General features: G+C 42.1%; 1 protein-coding gene across 3 annotated transcripts in view; it reads right to left on the bottom strand.

Annotated features, from left to right (window-relative positions):
• Lpp (LIM domain containing preferred translocation partner in lipoma) overlaps positions 1 to 18,836 on the bottom strand; it is a 606,896-nt gene that overhangs the window by 291,204 nt on the left and 296,856 nt on the right. For all 3 annotated transcript variants that reach the window (XM_075967686.1, XM_075967672.1, XM_075967680.1), the window contains one exon: positions 5,093 to 5,215. In XM_075967686.1, coding sequence (XP_075823801.1) covers positions 5,093 to 5,215 — 123 coding nt within the window. The remainder of the gene's footprint in view (positions 1 to 5,092; positions 5,216 to 18,836) is intronic.

Below are 18,836 nucleotides of genomic sequence, written 5' to 3' on the forward strand. Positions count from 1 at the left end.
ATAAAATGAAGATATTAGTGGAAATTACGCTTGCTGGCTGCTGGCATCACGGAGAACTGCTCTTTTATGGACCAGAAAAAATGAAAACAATTCCTCTGCCTGCTTCTAAATAAGCCTTTTAGAGTCATGGCCCTGCGTTGTGTGGACAAAAACTCTTTAGCTATAAATTTTGAGCTGTACTACATGACCTAAGAACCAAATAAGTCCTGATATTTTTGGATCATTTTGGGCTGCAGTTCACCTAGAATCCCTTTCAATTCTCATGTGCATTCATCTAAGACTATTCTCTATAACATGAAATGCTTGTAAGCTTTGATTCTAAACACTAAGATGTTTAATTATATAATTTCATGCAGCGTCATGGATATGTTTGTATGTTTGTGTATGTGTGTGCTTATGTATCCATCATGTAAATTTTGCAAAAGGTGATTTATATATATAATTTATGTGCAATATATTATGTATATACATTAATTATGTAAACTTTAACAAATATATTTTCATATTGATTTTTATACTTTATATGATACTTATAATATATATGATCTATACCATATAAACTTTGCTAAAATATTATATAGATTATGCTATATCAAACATTATAGACATATGTTATCTATATGATATTCATACACACATACATAAATATATCTTTGTGTGTGTGTGTACTTGATATAAACTTCAGTAAAGGCATTAAAAACACTGTCGATCTCCTTAATAAATATTTCTCTTTGCTGTGAAAGCCTTAAGCAGTAAGCCTGCTATCGGGTCTTAAGCTCATCTGAATTTCTGAAATCTGTCATTCTCCTTAACAGGCCACACACTTTATTTTGCTGTTTGAAATAACCTATGCACTAGACAAGACATTCACTGTCATCACCGTTGGAACTTCTGAAATTCAGTGAACTTCCCAGGACAGATGCAGTCAAGAGCACACATGGCTGTCTGTGTGGTGGGGTCCCCCTGATTCTTAAATGCACAATGCTAATATCTGTATGATTTTTTGATATAGGGTCTCTGAACAGTTTCAGTACATGGGGGGGGGCACATGGCAATAGAAAGAACATAGTGAGTTCCTTCTTTGTGCTGCTCCAGACAACTTTTCTGTCTCTTGGCTATAAAAGACCTTTATATTTTCAAATATATGGAGTTCAGCTGCAGTGTCCAAAGAGACACAAGGATTTAAAAAAAAAAAAGGAAGCTGAACTAACACGGGACAACATGAGATGCGAGATCCTTCTTTAAAAAGGGGGAAATGCTTTGGCAAAATCTATCAAGAGCAGAGGCACTTTCAGAGTTGTTATGTGACTTTGCTCTCTGGGACCTCTTCCTGCACAAGCATTAAACATTACATATCATTTTTTTTTTTGCAGATCATGAGTCAAAGTAGCCATACAAAGGTAATTCAGAAACAAACTGGTAAGACACAATGAGCGCTTGAGGAGTGGGGGACCACAGACCTAGTAACCTACTTGAGGTGCTCAGGTGACTCACACAGTTGTGAATTTGAAATCTGGTTTGCCTCAAAAACAGAAAACATCAAAGTTAGGCATGAAAGTCTATTCTTCGAGGACATTTCAGGTGTCGTGTAGCCACAACACATCAGGGTCTACAGCAGACATCATCTGCTCTTGGCACGTATTTTAATATTTAAGGGTGTGATTATTGTTCTCACAGCATATAATTAGGTTAGCAATAAATACTAACGCATCTACTTCAGTTCCACGGGAGCGAAGATAATTCAGGAGGAGCTGGAGCTCCTAATTAACTCTTGCTTTCCTAAATTAGAATAATTGAAAAGAACAGACTAGACCAACCTTTGATTTGAGTATGGAACAGACACACTGAAAGTAGACTTCAGCCTCATTATGAAATTATTTAACTTAGAGGTCATCCTAATTATTATTTGAACCTCATGAATGTTTTGCTTTTTTATGGGAAAGTGATTCCTAAGGAACAATGTCACTTATAGGACTGACTTCGTGATTTCTTCCAATAGTAAGACAATTAAAAATAAATAACCGCCAAAGTCTTAATCTGGTTTTAGAACATACAGTCAAGAACAAGTCTAAGGTTTGGGTCCAGCTGTATTCACATAGCAGTCAAAAACTTAAGTCATTTACAGGGCAAGTCTTGGTTGCTCTGTCCACAAAACAAGTGCACTGCCCCTGCCTCCAAGAAATGGCAGCTCACGTGCGGAGTCTTGGGTTGTCAGTGATTTTGAGAGTGCTTGTATAGTAAGACCATTCCGACAGGAAGACCACAACTGAATGAACCAATTAGAATTCACTACTTTTCATGGGAGTCATGAGTAGCCACAGACCTAAGGCAGAAAAACCATGACAAGGAGACACCTTGCAGCAGGGACTTTTCTATACAACAGCTTCTTTGTCTCATAATGTTTTGCTGGAGCATTTCTTTCTCTCTCTTGCCCCCCACCAACTTACTAGTTCTTTGCATTGTTGAGTTTTTATGGAATTCCCATATGTATGAATGTATGTGTCTTTGCATCTATATGTGTTTCTGGTGCTTTATCATCCTTTTGCCCTATTCCAGTTTGTTCACTTTAGTTTTATATTAATTTTATTATTATTCTTTAGGTGCCTGCTTGCTTTCTAAAGAGAAAGAGAAACGGTGTGCAGAGGTAGTAGAACGGCAAGAAGAATCTCAAGAGGAGTCAGGGGAGAGTAAATTGTAACCCCAAAATTATCAGAAAAACTTTCAGTATAAGAAAAATGGAGAGGAAAACAAGAAGTCTCCAGGAGTGAAAAACAAAATCCCTGCTTAAAATGAGTGCATAGAAGCATTTCGCAGAAGGTCGTTGGTCTAGTGGCAGGGCATGGACTTGCTATCCTGAGAAACTAGGCATGTAACGTTTATTTGATTGGCTGGAATTATAAATCAGTTAAGGTCAGATGATAATATATGCATTATTTCCAGGAGGAGCTTCCGCCTCTCCCCCTGCATCTTCAGAGTTGGTCTTGTTTCCAGCATTTCTGTCCCGAATAAATTTTAGCTTTCCCCTGCTAGAGACCCTTCAAGAACTTTCCATTCTCAATCTATAATTGACGAGCTAAAACGTCAGTTGAGTATCAAAACTGATCCAGGGCTTCAAAGTCAAGGCAAGCCATTGATGGAGTGGTTTCCCTTAGCCTCATGGGCTTGAAAGTCCCACCCTGCCCTGAGTCTCCAGGGACACGACTCCACCCAGTCTTTGGCTATATTCACTAGCCTGTGGGTAAGACTGTTCAGGTTCTGCCACCTTCTTAAAAATCTATCGCTGCTTTCCTGTGCCCTTGCCACAGCAGCTGCAGTTTATCTCACAGAGTGCCAGGAGCTACTAGACAACTACCGAGTACGTTGACTCTGCTCCCAACACTTTCCTTTGCCTCTCAGTTCCCCGCAAAAGCCTCCATGCCTGCTCTCCACCCAACGCTCTGCCAATGAATAAGACATGAAGAGCATGCGCACTGGCGGGACTGGCGACGCCAACACAGACACAGGAGTTCATCTTCTGTCTGTTTGGCCTTTTGCTGCCAGCATAACTGCCAGTCCCATTACATGAGTAGGGAGGGTGATAGGGAACTTCCATTTTAGATGAAGACAAGCCGCGAGTGATTGGCAGCACGGAAGCTGGGCTGCTCTAGAATTTGTTAAGGGATCACTGACAATACAATGGCAATACAGAGTTCACCAACAAGAGCGGGACACACAGTGATGCATGTACTGTCAATTAGAAAAACAACAGCAGCCGAGCGGTGATGGCGCACGCCTTTAATCCCAGCACTCGGGAGGCAGAGGCAGGCGGATCTCTGTGGTCTACAAGAGCTAATTCCAGGACAGGAACCAAAAGTTATGGAGAAACCCTGTCTCGAAAAATCAAAAAAAAAAAAAAAAAAAAAAAGAAAAGAAAAGAAAAGAAAAGAAAAGAAAAGAAAAACAACAGCATTTTCGGGTCAAGCCACACAGTGACAAAAAGGACCCACCTAACTTGTACATCTAGAATCCTTCTGAGGACACAGCGCCCTGCAATGGATTTCACCCTTTTCATATTTAGCCAGGTAGAGGATGCTGTTCAGTGATGGAATACCAGCTCCAAAAATGTAAATGATGAATGAAAATGCAGAAAAAATATCAAGCTCTAAGCAAAAATAAGAAAGGAAACTTTAACAATGCACCATTAACACTAAAAACACAATAATTGATCTGTTTAATTCCTGTGAATTCTAGGAGAAACCAATATAGTTCAACTTCTGCACCAGTGTGCACACACTTCCAAAAGGCTAGGTTTGGTGGCAAATCACTTTAATCCCAGCACTTGAGAAGGAAAGCAGGGGATGGGGATTAGAGGAAAGAAAAAAAAAGCCAGTTTTTCTCTTGTGTGTGGGAATCACACTGGTAGAGGTCTTGTGTCCCTTGTAGCGTTTGTCATTACTACTAAAAGCCACAAAAACAAACGCTTCCTCAACATGCAACCTAAGAAAAACAAGACATGCCCTCACTAGAACCTTATACAGACACGCATGCCAAGTCATATATGTAGAGACCGCAACAATGCGTAGGCGGATATCCACAAAGACAGGTTCAGGAAAAGGGCACAGCAATGAAATGAGCTGTGCTTTCCTCTAACAACCTGGAGAAGCAGCACTGTACACTTGTTAAGGGATCACTGACAGTACAATGGTGTCTGTTCACCAACAAGAGTGGGACACACAGTGATGTATGTACTCTCAATTAGAAAAATAAAAGCATTTTCAGGTCAAACCACACAGTGACAAAAAGGACCCACCTAACTTTGACAGGAAGAAGCCGCCAATGCACATTTAAGAAGTCACTGCTGGTGATCCAGCATGAGCTGAGAGTTAACAAAGACGAACCGTGGTCAGCATGGAAGTGCATGCCTATCATGGATGCACTCGGGGGTGGTACAGGAAGGTTGTGACACAGCGAGGTCTTCTCAGATCAGGGGTAGGGTGCATCTTGGGCCACCAACTTTAAGGAGTTGGAGAAAGAATGGAAGGTCCTAAGACACACTTCATTCTCCTGATAGGGTGAGGACCATGGCAAGAGGGATGCTGTGGACAGCACCTACCTGTGGGGGCCGAGGTTTGTAAGGAGAGCTGCACTCCAGATCAGCCAGGATGCTGGTCAAGGAATCGATCTCTGCATCCAGACTGGACCGTCTTTCCTCCAGGGTCTTGCCTCCAGGATTTCCCTGATAAAAAACATATATATTAAAATTTAATAAACCTCTCTGCATAGCATTTTGAGTTCAAATCGCTCATGCTATAATTTGCTCTTTTGGACTATTTCCTACATGTATTTTCTTTTAGTTTTTCATCAATCTTACTAAGGTAGGCAAGAAGAAAATTATCATCACTTTTTGAAAGGTAAGAAAACAGAAAACAAATGGAAATGTTTTTCTCTGGAGTCATATATTTAGCACTCTGATAAAGATTTAAGTAGAAGAAATTCATGTCCCCATGTCTACAACGTAGGATCAGAATCTCTGAGGCCCTCTGTACTCAGAAATCATTGCTGATGGTTTACCACAGAAGCAATGGGTAGGGAGGAGAAACAGTCTCCTATAAGAAAAATCAATGCTAGGCACCATGAAGCCTGAAACTATTTATCTGGTCAGTGATCAGGAGGTGATAGCAGTGTATGTAAGGGAGCCCATGCACAACTCATAAAACGTGAAACAGAAAGAGGTGACTTAGGACTGAAGCCACAGAACTACACAGGAAGCAGGTCACGTAGGACACTGGCCACAGAGCTGCACAGGAGGCAGGCATAGCGAGCCTGTGTGAGGGAGCTGGAGAGCAATGGGACTTAGCCATCAGTGGTCCACATCACCTGCCCTCAGAATGAACAGGAGAGCAGCAGTACTGTTCCCCTTCTCTTTTCGTTCTTTCTCCATTTATTTGTTTATTTAGAGTGCTTTTCCCAACATGCCACTGCAGAACCTGACTAAATTCCTATTTTTATTTTCTTTCTTCATTTTCTTACTTACTTACTTTATTTATTTATTTTGAGTGCTTTTCTCACCACGCCACTTTCCCTGAGTCTTAGAAGTTATTTACGTGTGGTGAGGTAGCATGACTGGAGTCTGATGTACTGGCTGGCATTGTGCCAAGACAGTCAGCACAAGTGAAGCCTCCCCAGTCCTGGGTTGACACCAGGAAAACTGGGACGATCAGCTACACGTATGTTGAAAGTTGGGCATCAGTTCCATGGATCCTACCCTAGATGACTGATCACCTTGCTTCCTTGTGTGTGAGCCCTCTTTAAAAATGGGTGCCCATGAGCACGTTGTCTAAAGTAGGTATTTTGCCATTTGGGATATCCGGCCGAGACGACTCTGTTCCTTTATCCCCTCAATCTGCCCTGTTACTTGGCTGGTCATCTTGACCACCAATGACGTGCTGTCTTTTATATCCATTTGTATACGGCCCTGTCATGCCTACAGCAATGCAAGACTGATGAAAATAAAGATGCAACTCGTTTAGGTCACACTGTGCCCCACAGTCTCCTGCTCAGGGCCTGAAGTGTATGAATGTTTCAGTAGGCAATCTTTTTTTTTTATATTAAAAAAAAGGCATTGGTGAATAATGACACCGTCAGTATTCCAAGGATTTTCATTCAGGGCCTTGCTTGTATCAACATCTTCCAGGTACTAAACATGACATATATACCAAGAAGCAGGAAATACTCTAGTATATGATCAAGAACTGACATCAAATGGCTCAGACTATGTGCACCTGTGAGCAGCAGGATGTAGAGCACAGCCTCCAAGACTGGATTTATGAAATTGAAAAATTACTCTCAGAACTCACGCGCAGCCCGCACTGGAAAAAGAGTGGTGTATTAGGTAGCTGTGTTCTTGTCTAAACCTGAGATTCCGTCTTATTCAACGTTTTAATTTTATATTCTTTTAATTATTATTGGCATGAGGGGTGCTTATGTGTGTGCGTGTGTGTGTGCATGTGTGGGTGTGCGTGTGTGCGTGTGCATATGTGTGTGTATGTGTGTGTGCGTGTGTGTATGTGTGTGCGTGTGTGTATGTGTGTGTGCGTGTGTGTGCACATGTGTGTGTGCGTGTGTGTGTGTATGTGTGTGTGCATTGTGTGCACATGTGTGTGTGTGTGCGTGTGTGTATGTGTGTGTGCGTGTGTGTGCACATGTGTGTGCGTGTGTGTGCACTCTCATGTGGGTGCAGGTACAGGTAGGCACCCACAGGTCGTAGCCTTCCACTGGAGGTTAGAAGATAACTCTGTAGTATTGATTCTCTCCTTCCACATTTATGTGTCCTCTGAGGATAGAACCCAGGTCACCAAATGTTCACATCAAAAACATTTAACCACGGAGCCATCCCACTAGCCCATGGCAAAGCTATGAAGGTAGATGTGTTTCTATTATGGAAGTAATACTGATAGATTTCTCTATCACAGAGTCCTATCTTTACCCACAATACAACTGTATCAACATCTCAAAAAAGTAAAAACAAAGACCTCCGAAGTGTCAGAGAACATTCTGCATAGAGAGAGTTAGCACTAGGTGGAGGGGGAGGACATACCACCCACAGGACGGCTACCGAGAACCAAATGAATTTGGTATTCCTGTGTGTGGACTTGAAATTATGATGAGCAGAAATCTGATAGGGGCATCCACACATACACATAGCTAACACAGCAAATTGGCAAGGACACTGGATCAGAGCCTGGTTAAATGCTTCCCAGAGCCATAGTTTCTTCATCTGGAAAGCAAGGAGACCATCGCCAGCCCTGCCTCAGCAAGAGAGTTGTTGAAGACTCAGATAAGAAAGTGGATGGGAACATACTTTGTAAAGCACTATAATTATGATGATTTTCATAAATAGCATTAATTATAGCAACCAGTAACTATAAATTAATAGGCATAATATAGCTATTGTTAATTCTTCTTCTTCTTGAGGCAAGCATCACTCATTAAGTGTTCCCTTGGGGTAGCAGCAAAGAGACAGGATATAATCAGGTCTTCAACTTCTATACGTTACTCTAACACAAAATACCCAACTGCTTATGGCCTGAGTCACAGGATTGTAACCACCGAGACCCAAGTCACAGGATTAACCTGAGCTATATAGTGAAACAAGTAATTAGAGAAAGCAACCAGCCCGAGCTTGTAGCCCTCCGCTGGCTCCAGTCACCTATGCTCTTGTCTAAGCTGGGACTGATCCCCACTTCCCTTTCTCAGAATAGGTTGATGCAATTGACTAATGAGCCCAAGCCTCACTCAAGTGGCCTTTACAGGAACAACCCCAAACTGCCTGACTTGACCTGGCTTTGTGTCTCATTGTGGCCATCATTATGAACAAGGAATGAATGCTTTCTGCCTCCCAGATGTCTCTTTTGGATCTTGGCTCTATCACTGGAATTCATCCCAAGTTCCCCCACAAACCCCTTTCTTGAAACTCTCAACCATGCTCAGAACCTTTGGATTCATACACTTTTGCTCCCACAAAAGTCTTAAAAGAAGCTGGACGAATCCTCCAGTCTTACAAACTTGTCTCCATAGCACACTCTTACTGTGGCTCTGCCGTCATGGGATGGGAAAATAACTTACCAGAGGCTGAAGCGCGACTAGGAAGTCTCCTGATGCTCTGCGGGAGGTTTGTTCTAGATATTGTGGGCACTCAAATAAAGTGGCCATTGTAATAAGTTCCCACACTCTCCAGTCATAACTAGAAAGATCCCATTGTCTAAGGCTGGTTTCCCTGAGACACAATGCCCTTGACACAAGGCCTGCATGAACGTTATTTGGGGAGTCAATTCTAAGGGTGAGTGCTGAGGGGACACAAAGAGCAGGGGAACAGGAAGAGTAACATTCAAGAGGGTTAGACTGAGCTCATCAGCAATGTGGGCAGCTCATCCATCCTCTTAGGACTTGTTCTGCAAACCAATCCTTAGATCTCCCAAGCAGAAGGATGAAGAGAGATGCTTCCTCTCAGGCTTCTTGTCCTTTACTCATTTGCAATGGCTATAGGACTTCAAACTTCCCCAAGCACGAATCAAACAATAGAAATGGGTATGAAGAAGGCCCAGCACAGGTGAGGACAAAAGATTGATGGCACGTGTCCCACCGCATCACACCCATGCAGAGCTCATCACTGCAGCAATGGCTAGAATAAGAACACGAGAATGAACTAGGAAGAAAAAAGTCCAGCTAAAGAGGGGTATTCAAACACCGTGTTTCCCGTGATGGAACTGTTCACAAGACCTAATCTGCCATAAGAGGTATTTCCATTCACCCCATATATACATGTAAATGACTGAACTTCAACTAAAACTACATGGGAAGCTGATTATATCATTTGGAAAACAAAACCTTAATTTTCAGCGATACTAGTGGAGTTACAGGGAGATGACACCATTGTGGCAAGAACATAAAGACGAGAACATGAAACACAGGTCCCAAACTAACACACAGCATGTGAGAAAAATAAAGGCAAACTATACCGCCAGACTGACGTAGATGGGCCATCCTTTAGCCCAAATGTTACTAGCCAACTAACTAAGGGCAAAAGAAAGGAGGCAACAGCACTGAGGAAGGCAGAGACGTTATATTTATTTATTCATTCCTCACACTTAACATTTTTACTAGAAATTAAAAAATGTTTTAGAAAATAAACAAGGAATTCCATTCATTTATCTATTCCCAAGGCTCACTATTTCTTCACGTTCGCACCCCACTTCTGTGAACTCTATCCGATGCTGCAGCTAAATCCTTGATGAAATGTTGACCTCTCATAGGCTAGCCAAGTCACCTTATAAAACCTGAACGAGGTGGATCTACCTGATTCTTCGACGTAGATCAGACGAGCTGGAGAGAAATGATAAGCATGTGGCATGCCTTTATAACCACATCCCACCAAGAAGTTTGTCGGCTCACCTAGAAATCCCATCTTGTAATGCTAACTTTGATGACTGCCATCATCCAGACAGTTTCTATCAGCTTCTACTACTGTAAAAGTATCCGAGGTATTTACAGTGTGAGGCTGTACTGGAACCTCCAACGATAATCTGCCCACTAAAGACCTTCTGCCCACAGGTTTCAGTGGCTGTGCACAGCCCTTGCCTGAACTGATGCTGGCTTCACGGGCGGCACACCAGTCAGGCCATCAATATGAATCAATGGAAATGAACTGATCTTGTTTTGCATGGCATAAAGCTGCAAGCATTCATTTCAGTGAAAGGTGTGGGAACAGGATGAATCATGGGAGCGAGCATATCAGAGTGTTAGGGGGCTCCTGCTGCTGCTGAAAACAGGAAGGGAAGGAGGAAGGGAAGGAAGGAGAGAAGGAGGAGAGATATATACGATAAAAGAAAAAGAGCTCTTGAATTTGAGAGAAAGAAAGCAGAGATTATGGGAAGGGAGGGAAGAAAAGGGGGAAAATAATATAATTACTTTATAATTTAAATAATTTTTTAAAATTAGTCACCTTAGAAATTTGGTTCCCTAGAATCACAACCAACATACAATATTACACCCAGACTACAAAAGTCACTGGCATTCAGAAGTCCCCAGAATCTGACTAAGCATGCTGGCGCATCACACAAGAGGGACTTAACCCAGGTGTGCATGTAACTGTTCAAAAGTAGAAATGAAAACAAACCAAAAATTTCTGAAAGAAAGGCAGCTTAAATGCTCTAAATGGTAGTGTGTGTGTGTGTGTGTGTGTGTGTGTGTGTGTGTGTGTGTGTATCAAGCTTTAGAGATCTCCAGAAACTCCTTAGACAAGCTCATACAAAATGAGAAAAGGGGCTCCGCCATGCAATGACCAAGATTGCACTTCCCTTGTGTGATACTAAAAAAATAACTCCGTTAAAGACAACTTAGGAATAGAAAACAATTTCATCATTGGAAATTCAGGAAATAAGTAACAAAAGCAAACCATACTTATATATGTCACTCTTATTGTCTTTTCAAGTCTATTTTTCAATGACTTAATATGAAAGAAAATGGACTATTTTTCCTATTGTAATTATTAAAATTCATAATTACCAATTTACAGCATCAGTAGGAGAAAAAGATGGCCAAAATATATTCAAAAATCAATAAAAGGGCATATTCTTTATGACCAACAAAACTTAGAATGTTTATCTAATTTAGTGATCACCTATATAATATATATCACACTTCGTGATGTATATTATCTGAGGACATGATCATGATATGGTCTATTTCTTTTTAATTAAATCATTGCCCCCAAAGACATGACACAAAAATGAATACAGGCAAAGACTTTAGACTCACACCATGAGAATTTGATATGCGGATCTAACATCTGCTTGCTTTGTAAGTTTAACTTATTGAACTTAGATCCCCATTCACGTCATAAAGCTGTAAAGATATAAATTCATACTTGCTAAATGCTGCCCGATAAATATCTGTATAATAAATACTTTGATCACAGTAGCAACAAAACAAATAATGCTTTGTCTTGCAACAACTCGACTGCAGATATAACCATTAAGCATATTTTGATCCAACACAGCTCAGTAAGTTGGGTATAGTAACGTTCACACATTTTTCAAGGACTGGATATTTATAATCTTGATGCTGGGTTCTCAAACCTTTTTGATTGAGTTCTTTCTATGACCTCGCCAGCAAAATATGAAATCAAGAAAAACTGTTCTGTCCCATGTCAAGTATTCCATGCTAGGTAACTAGAACTAAGAAAGAAGGGACATGCCAGACAAGTGAGCCTGAGAAACTTCTGGAAACTCCAGGCTCCTCTTCCAGAAGCTACGACCAGGTACTGGCCTAGCTTTCTGTCAACTTGAGACAGGTTAGAGTTGTCTAATAGGAGGAAGCCTTAACTCTGGCTACAAAGATTGCCTGCAGACAAGGTGATGGTACACTGTCTTGATCGATGATTAACCTCTGGGCTGATGGCCCTGGTGGACAGAGAGCAGAGTCAGGAAGCCAGGACATCATGTTCATCTAGAGTTTCGCCTCTAGTTCTTGCCTTCATGGTCCTGCTTGTCCCAAGCTTCTGCTCCGACTTCTCTTGGTGATGGACTGTCACCGAGTGAAAGATGAAATAAACCATTTCCTCCCCAGGTTACTTTAGTCAGGGTGTTTAATCACAGCAAAAGAAACTCTAGCTAGGACAACCACTAATCAGGGTGAGCAGGGAAGGCATATTCACGAGAGTGATTGACAACGATTAGCACAGGAGAAGGCAGGCAGGTTAATGAAATGTTAGGCCTAGGAGGCAAAAGGCACTCAAAGAGCTCTTCCAACAACCTCTTTCGTTCAGGATAAAATTCTCATAAAGCGATGATTTGACCTGTCTAAGATAACAGCTCATTAATAGTGCCGAAAGGCTAGAAGGTGCCCCCTCTTCCCCACACATACTCTGAAACATCTCTAATGCCAAACCACATAGATTGCATCAAAGGACCATTTCAGAAGCCTATAAAATAAACGGGAACCTTAATTTTACTCCCTCTTGCAATGAGAAAACCTTGATAATAGAGGGACCCAAGAAAACAACATTCACTGACTGCCAGTCTCATTGATGGGGTAGGAACAGCAAAATAAAGGAAAGAAGAGCCCATCTTCAAGCTCGTCTACAGTGTAACATACACATACACACTGCAGAAATCCTACCATCAGCCTTACAGTCAGACTGTGGGCACCTACCAATATTTTATTCATTTAATAAGGAAGTAAAAGCTTAACAGTGACCTAGTCATGGGATAACCATGAGACATGCAGACCTGCTATCACACAGTTCCCTAATTCAGAAGCCCCACTCAAAAGTAAAGGAGATAGTGGCTAAGACGCTCATAAATGAGCTAATGTCAGAACATGAGCAACCACTTAGATATTTGACACCCAGATATGACACTGCCTACCAGTCAACCTCAGAATGCCCTGAGCAATCAATTGAGACAGATGGGGAGCAAAGCACCACCCTGGGCATCTGATCCTGGCTCTGACACCACATACAAGGGAAAGCTGGGCAAATCACTGTCCCTTTCTAAGCCTCTCACCAGCAAATGAGCTGGGACTTGCTCTTTCTGCTCTTACAAAAGGGAAGTGATGCTCCATCTAATCACATGACTGCAGCCTACATGGCAATACAGAGGCATAAAGTGTTAGTTTGTAGTGTGTCTTGTGTTCACCTATAGCACCCTTTTCTAACTACATTGTTCGGCTTCCATTTAGCTTACGCATTGTTTTGATACGCAGAACTCTAGAAGTTATAGATTCAGCCTGACATATTCATTTCAAATTGAAGCAGTGACAACATTTTTCTAGAGGAAGCTCATTGTTTAAGAGTCATCTGCTGCGTAAAGGAAATGGAAGCAACAAGGTGAGAATGGCTGGATTCCAGCAGGCAGTTAGGTGGGGAAAAGGGAAGACACATCACATCCTATCACAAAGACCTGAAATGGAAGTCACGATTATGCCAAAGAATTGAAAATTAGAGAAATCGTATTTGCTAGCAATAAAAGGTAGATGAGCTGCCGGAGAGGCACGCCAAGTCTAGATGCTATTTTCTAATTATCAAACCTCTTTTCCCTTCTGAGAAGTAGTCTTTGGGTGTACAGCAGTCACTGCCCGGCGCATGTGCCCGGCCTACACAGACACTTTTGCACTGTCATGGTCAACAGATGCAGTTACACTGAGCAAAGCTTCACAGACTTCTCACTAAGTATCCCAGCAGCCTTAGAAACCTGGAGATCTTATGATCCACGCTTATCAGAACTGGATACCAAAGATCAAAAGGAGACTGCTTCTGGTCATCCACACAGGAAGAGAAAGAAAGAGGAAGAAAGAGAAAAAACTGGAGTTCGAGCTACAAAGGTCTCTCTGCTAAGTCCTTACAGTTAGTTTTACGTCAAAGTGGAAAAAGCCTGTCCACAGACAAGCTAAGATTAAGTGAACTCACTAAACGACTCAGAAAGAGGTCATAGATAGAAGTGCACAAAAAGACAAGCCTCCGGGTGGGGGAGATGTAGTTGGTAAAGCACTTTCCCATATCTTAGGGTTGGTATTTTAGTGAAGAAATACCATGAGCAAAGAAATCTGGGGAGCAAAGGGTTTATTTGTCTTATACTTCTACAGCAGTGTTCATCACTGAAGGAAGTAAGGGAGGCAGGAGCTGAAACAGAGGCCATGGAGGGATGCTGCTTATTGGCTTGCTCCGCATGACTTACTCAGCCTGCTTTCTTATAGAACCCAGGACTACTAGCTCAGAAATAGAACTACACACAACAGACTGCCCCCCATCCATCAATAACTAATTAAGAAAATGCCTTACAGCCAGGTCCTATGAAGTCATTTCCTCATTTAAGGTCCCTCCTCTCAAATAACAATTCTTTGTGTCAAGCTGACAAGCATACCCCAAAAAAGCCTAGCTACCCGAGTCCAGATTCCCAGCACTGACCTCAAAGAGGAGAATGGTGGTTAAGCACCAAGAGTCCCAAGGCTGGGGTAGGGCTGGGGGAAGATACAAACAGATTCCTGGAATTGACGGGCCAGTCAGCCTAGTTGAAACCAGCCACCTCTGGCCTTTACACACACACACACATACTTGCATGTGCACCTACACATGTGCATTCTCATTTCCTGCCCCCTCACTCTCAAATTTCAAAAAGAAACCCAAGCATTGATAACAATCTCATTTGCCATCTAATACCCTATGTGGGATAGTTTCATTCACATTCCTATAAAACTGCTATTAGTTATCAAGAATATACTGACTGGCACAATGGACGAGAAAGTAGATGACAACGGAGGAAGGCCAAAAAAAGGAAAGAGAGGGAAGGAGAAGAGAGACGGAGAAGGAAGGAGAAAGCAGGAAGGATCAGTCCTCCCAGTGTGGATTTATCTACAGATCTCATTAGAAAGCAGAGTAGATGAGGGCCAGCGTATGAGGCAAAAGACATGAGAGAAAACAAATCAAAAACAAAGAGAGAAGACAAAAAGTAAAAGTAGACAGGGCTGCATGGACAAAACAACAACCGAGAGGACTTTGGATGGAGAAGACCATGGAAGCTCTTTGTTTAGCTGAAAAGCATGAGGACGCTGGCGGAAGAGTGCAGTGTACGCAAGCCCGGCAACGAGACTGTTCTTCAGGAAAGAGCAAAGCGAGGTCAGACTCGGAGGGTCATGGGTGATCACGCCATACACATGTATAGATCTTACAAGGAGCTTGGCCCTGCTCCCAGATGTGGCTGCTGAAAGGATAAACACAGTGCATGACGAAGCAGAGAGTGGGCATGGGTAATTGCATCCTGGGACTTGGTGTTGATGTGGGAACAAACACATGGCATGAATCACATATATTTTAGGAAGTGCTCAGAGTTTACATTAACACTCCCAACAGGAATTCCTATTTTTATGCCCAAGGTTACCATTGATAAAAACTGAGTATGAGACAAAATCAGAAAACCACTGATCTTGCCCTAGTCGGGAATAGGCGTGATTCTGCAACATAACAATCATGACCTAATCAGGAACCTATTCTGTGGGTGTATGACAAGTTAGCAGACGGCCATGACAAGTGATGTCAGCATCCAGAGGATGAAGAAATTCTGCAGGTGACAAGGGATGATGTCTTTTCAAGTCTGACTATTCTCATTCCAACTTAAAAAGCCTTCCTCTAATCCAGACTTCTGCCCTGGCTCATCGCAGGCCTCGCTGACAAACACTTCCTTGTTCACTGCCTACTCAGAGTCAATGGTAATCAAAGACCTACTGTGCCCTCAGCAAGGGCTCAGTGCTGAATCTGTGTGAATAAAATCACCAAACAAAGGAATAATGAAAATCTGAACTGGTCATTCTGCCTTGACTTCCCAGCTCTCCCCTCTTCAGATAGGAATTTTATCTCGAAGTCATATTTCACTTCAACCAGGTCTAAAGGTTTTATAATTGACTTACGACTTTCTCAGTGTCTAAAAAGTCTTCCTGTCTGTGGTTCAAACTTAAAGGTGAAATCTAAGTCCCAACTGGATTTAAATGGGAAGGATTTAAAGACACATACTCTTTAACGAAATCACATGCTCTTCACTTTGGTTTCCACTTAAGAAACAGGAGAACGGTATCACAACCCCAGAAAGAAAAGTTAACTACTGGGCGAAAAGAGAGACACACGGGTGAGAAGGCTGGGCATGCAGCAACTGGTAACAGGTAATGCTTCTGGAGCAGGCTCACATGAGTTAAGTTCTAGGAGACCGTTAATGGATGAAGGGAAGAGTCCTGGCTCCAGGGAAAGGTTGTGTCGACAAAAACAGGCTGGAATTGGGCATCAAAGGGAAGGTATGCTGTCTTCAATGCAGAAGATTCGGAGACATCTGTTAACAGGTACAGCTTTAACACCTCCCCTGGACTGAACAAATCTAAAATTGTGAGCTTTTAGATTTGTGACCAAATCTAAAGTTAAGAATTCAGTCTCTTTCCAAATTCTTTTCCACACTAAATTTGATATATAGTGGCACAGTTTGGCAGCCTGTTGGTAACCGAAAAGCTAACAGTGAGTGGAACAATTTAATTAAAACCTCACAGCTCTAAGCACATTTAAGCATAATTCCTTAATAATACATTCTAATCCAAACCCTAATGATGGAAAATACTTTTCTCTACTCACTAGTTCTTGGCTCTCATCCACAGTCCTAGTAGGGTTGAGCACAGCCTACTTCACTTCCCATTTGTAGAAAGGGTAAATATGTTTACGACCCCCAAGGGGTGCTGTGATTTTCCATTTATTGGTGTTTATAAATCTTCTGAGTGTTCTGGAAAATTGACTATAAGTTGACACTATTTGTTGCACCCCGTTGGAGCTTAATACATATTCAATTAAAGAACAATGACAACAATATGGCAAAATCTACAAATTAGGAGGGCATTATTTTTATCCTCCTGCCACACTATCTGGAGACTGCATAGAACCCCTCATTAAGGAGGGAATATTATCAACATTTCTTCTAGTAATACGCACTCACATTGGCCTCGGAGGATATTCTCATTCCAAAAACACAAAACCATGCCTAACCATCCACCCTGACAAAAGTGAGACTCCTGCAAAGACCTTGTGCCCTGCTCCGACCCCACCACTTGGCCCTGCCATCCTTTACACAGCTACTCCTTCATAAAATGCTCACTTTCCCAAAGCTCCCTTTGCCAACAGAAGGGTGACTACTACACAAACAGCCACAGTCTGACTCTATGGAGGCCAAGCCATCCTTCCATTGCTTCTTCTGCTCAGTTGAGTGTTGTGGGACAATGGTCTTTGATTCTGTCACGTGTATTGCTGGAATAAAGCACTGACTGGACAGTAGTCAGGCAGGAAGTAGAGGTGAGGCAAGGAGAATTCTGGGAAGAGATAAGACTCAGTCTGCAGTTGTCACCCAGACGTGGAGGAAGCAAGATGAGAATGCCTTACTGATAAAAGTACCAAGTCATGTGGTTAACATAGAAAAGAATAATGGGCCAATTTAAGATTTAAGAATCAGTTAATAAAAAGCCTGAGCTAGTAGGCCAAGCAGTTTAGAATTAATGTAGTAGACCTCTGTGGATTTCTTTGGTACAAACGACTGTGGGACCGGGCAGGACAGAAACCTCAGTCAGCAGCTGAGTCCCACCCTTTGGAGGACACAGTAGATGATCACAGGCATGAGTATGCAGCTTTTGATCATTCTCAAATAATCCATCAAGCTTTAAATTAGAAAAAGTCTTCAAAGCCAATCATAACTGCTGAAGAAAATCATCTGTTTATCGGGACCGGGGCAGGGGTTGTGAGACACCCAGGGTAATGTTACCATGAAAAGTTATGGAGAAGGGATAGCTGTAGCAAAAGAACACAGCAATTTGTCCCCATGTAACCAGTTCTGAGCCCCCATTCAACAGGGCAACTCCCTATGTGGGCAAAGCAGCCCACTGAATATGGAGCAGCATTGCCAGTGGCTCCCATGTTCCCTGCTGCCCTGTCCCTTAAGGGCTCTATAGCACATCTCATGAGACTGGGTTTCACTGGCTCCAGTCTCCCGCTCTGGGTGCTTTTCTTTGACATACATGGCTGAGGTTGAGGAATCTGCATAGTTGGGTTGAGGTCTAACCAACAGAAAAAGGGGAAATCTATGTGACTTTACTATTTTCACTACGAAAAAAAAAATCCCAAATTTATTTCCCCCCTTTTGAAACGGCACTAAGGAAACACATGCGAGGCTGCGATGAATGGAGGCTGTACTTTCCAAACAGTAACAAAAGACTAAGAATAGAAAACCTTGATTTGCTCAAGATGTATATAACTTCCTCTCCCGTTTCCTTTTCTTACCGCCCTAAGCCAACAGAAGCAGTACATGGTGAACCCTTGGCAGGCTCACAATAGCATCAAACAGATAAGTGTGGCACATATTCCATAGTCTACTTTCCAAAATTTCCTACTGTTGAATCACAGAATCACACAACTGATCCACACATATCATCCAAGTGGCTAAATTACGTCCTCAGAACAAAGTGAGGACTATGGATGATAGAGGAACTGTGGTACACATTCTAGGTAGGTACTAAAAAGCAAATGAAAGGGGAAACAATGGGAAGAATACAAAGGCAGTACTACCAAAACTTCTCATTGAGCTAGTGGTCAGCTTGCCTAGCAACTGTGTTGCCATGGATAAGTGGTTCAGTTAGGAAATATCTCCTCATCATACTATCATCTCATCATAAGAACCAGTGGCTAGAACCAGTCAAAGGGACCAGTCAAATGTAGTGATTTATGATATTAAATTACTTATAGGGGAGTTCTCTATACTATATTGTACTTCTGGTTTTTATGAAAC

The sequence above is a fragment of the Microtus pennsylvanicus genome, chromosome 1 (assembly GCF_037038515.1).
Source record: "Microtus pennsylvanicus isolate mMicPen1 chromosome 1, mMicPen1.hap1, whole genome shotgun sequence".
Classification (NCBI taxonomy): domain Eukaryota; kingdom Metazoa; phylum Chordata; class Mammalia; order Rodentia; family Cricetidae; genus Microtus; species Microtus pennsylvanicus.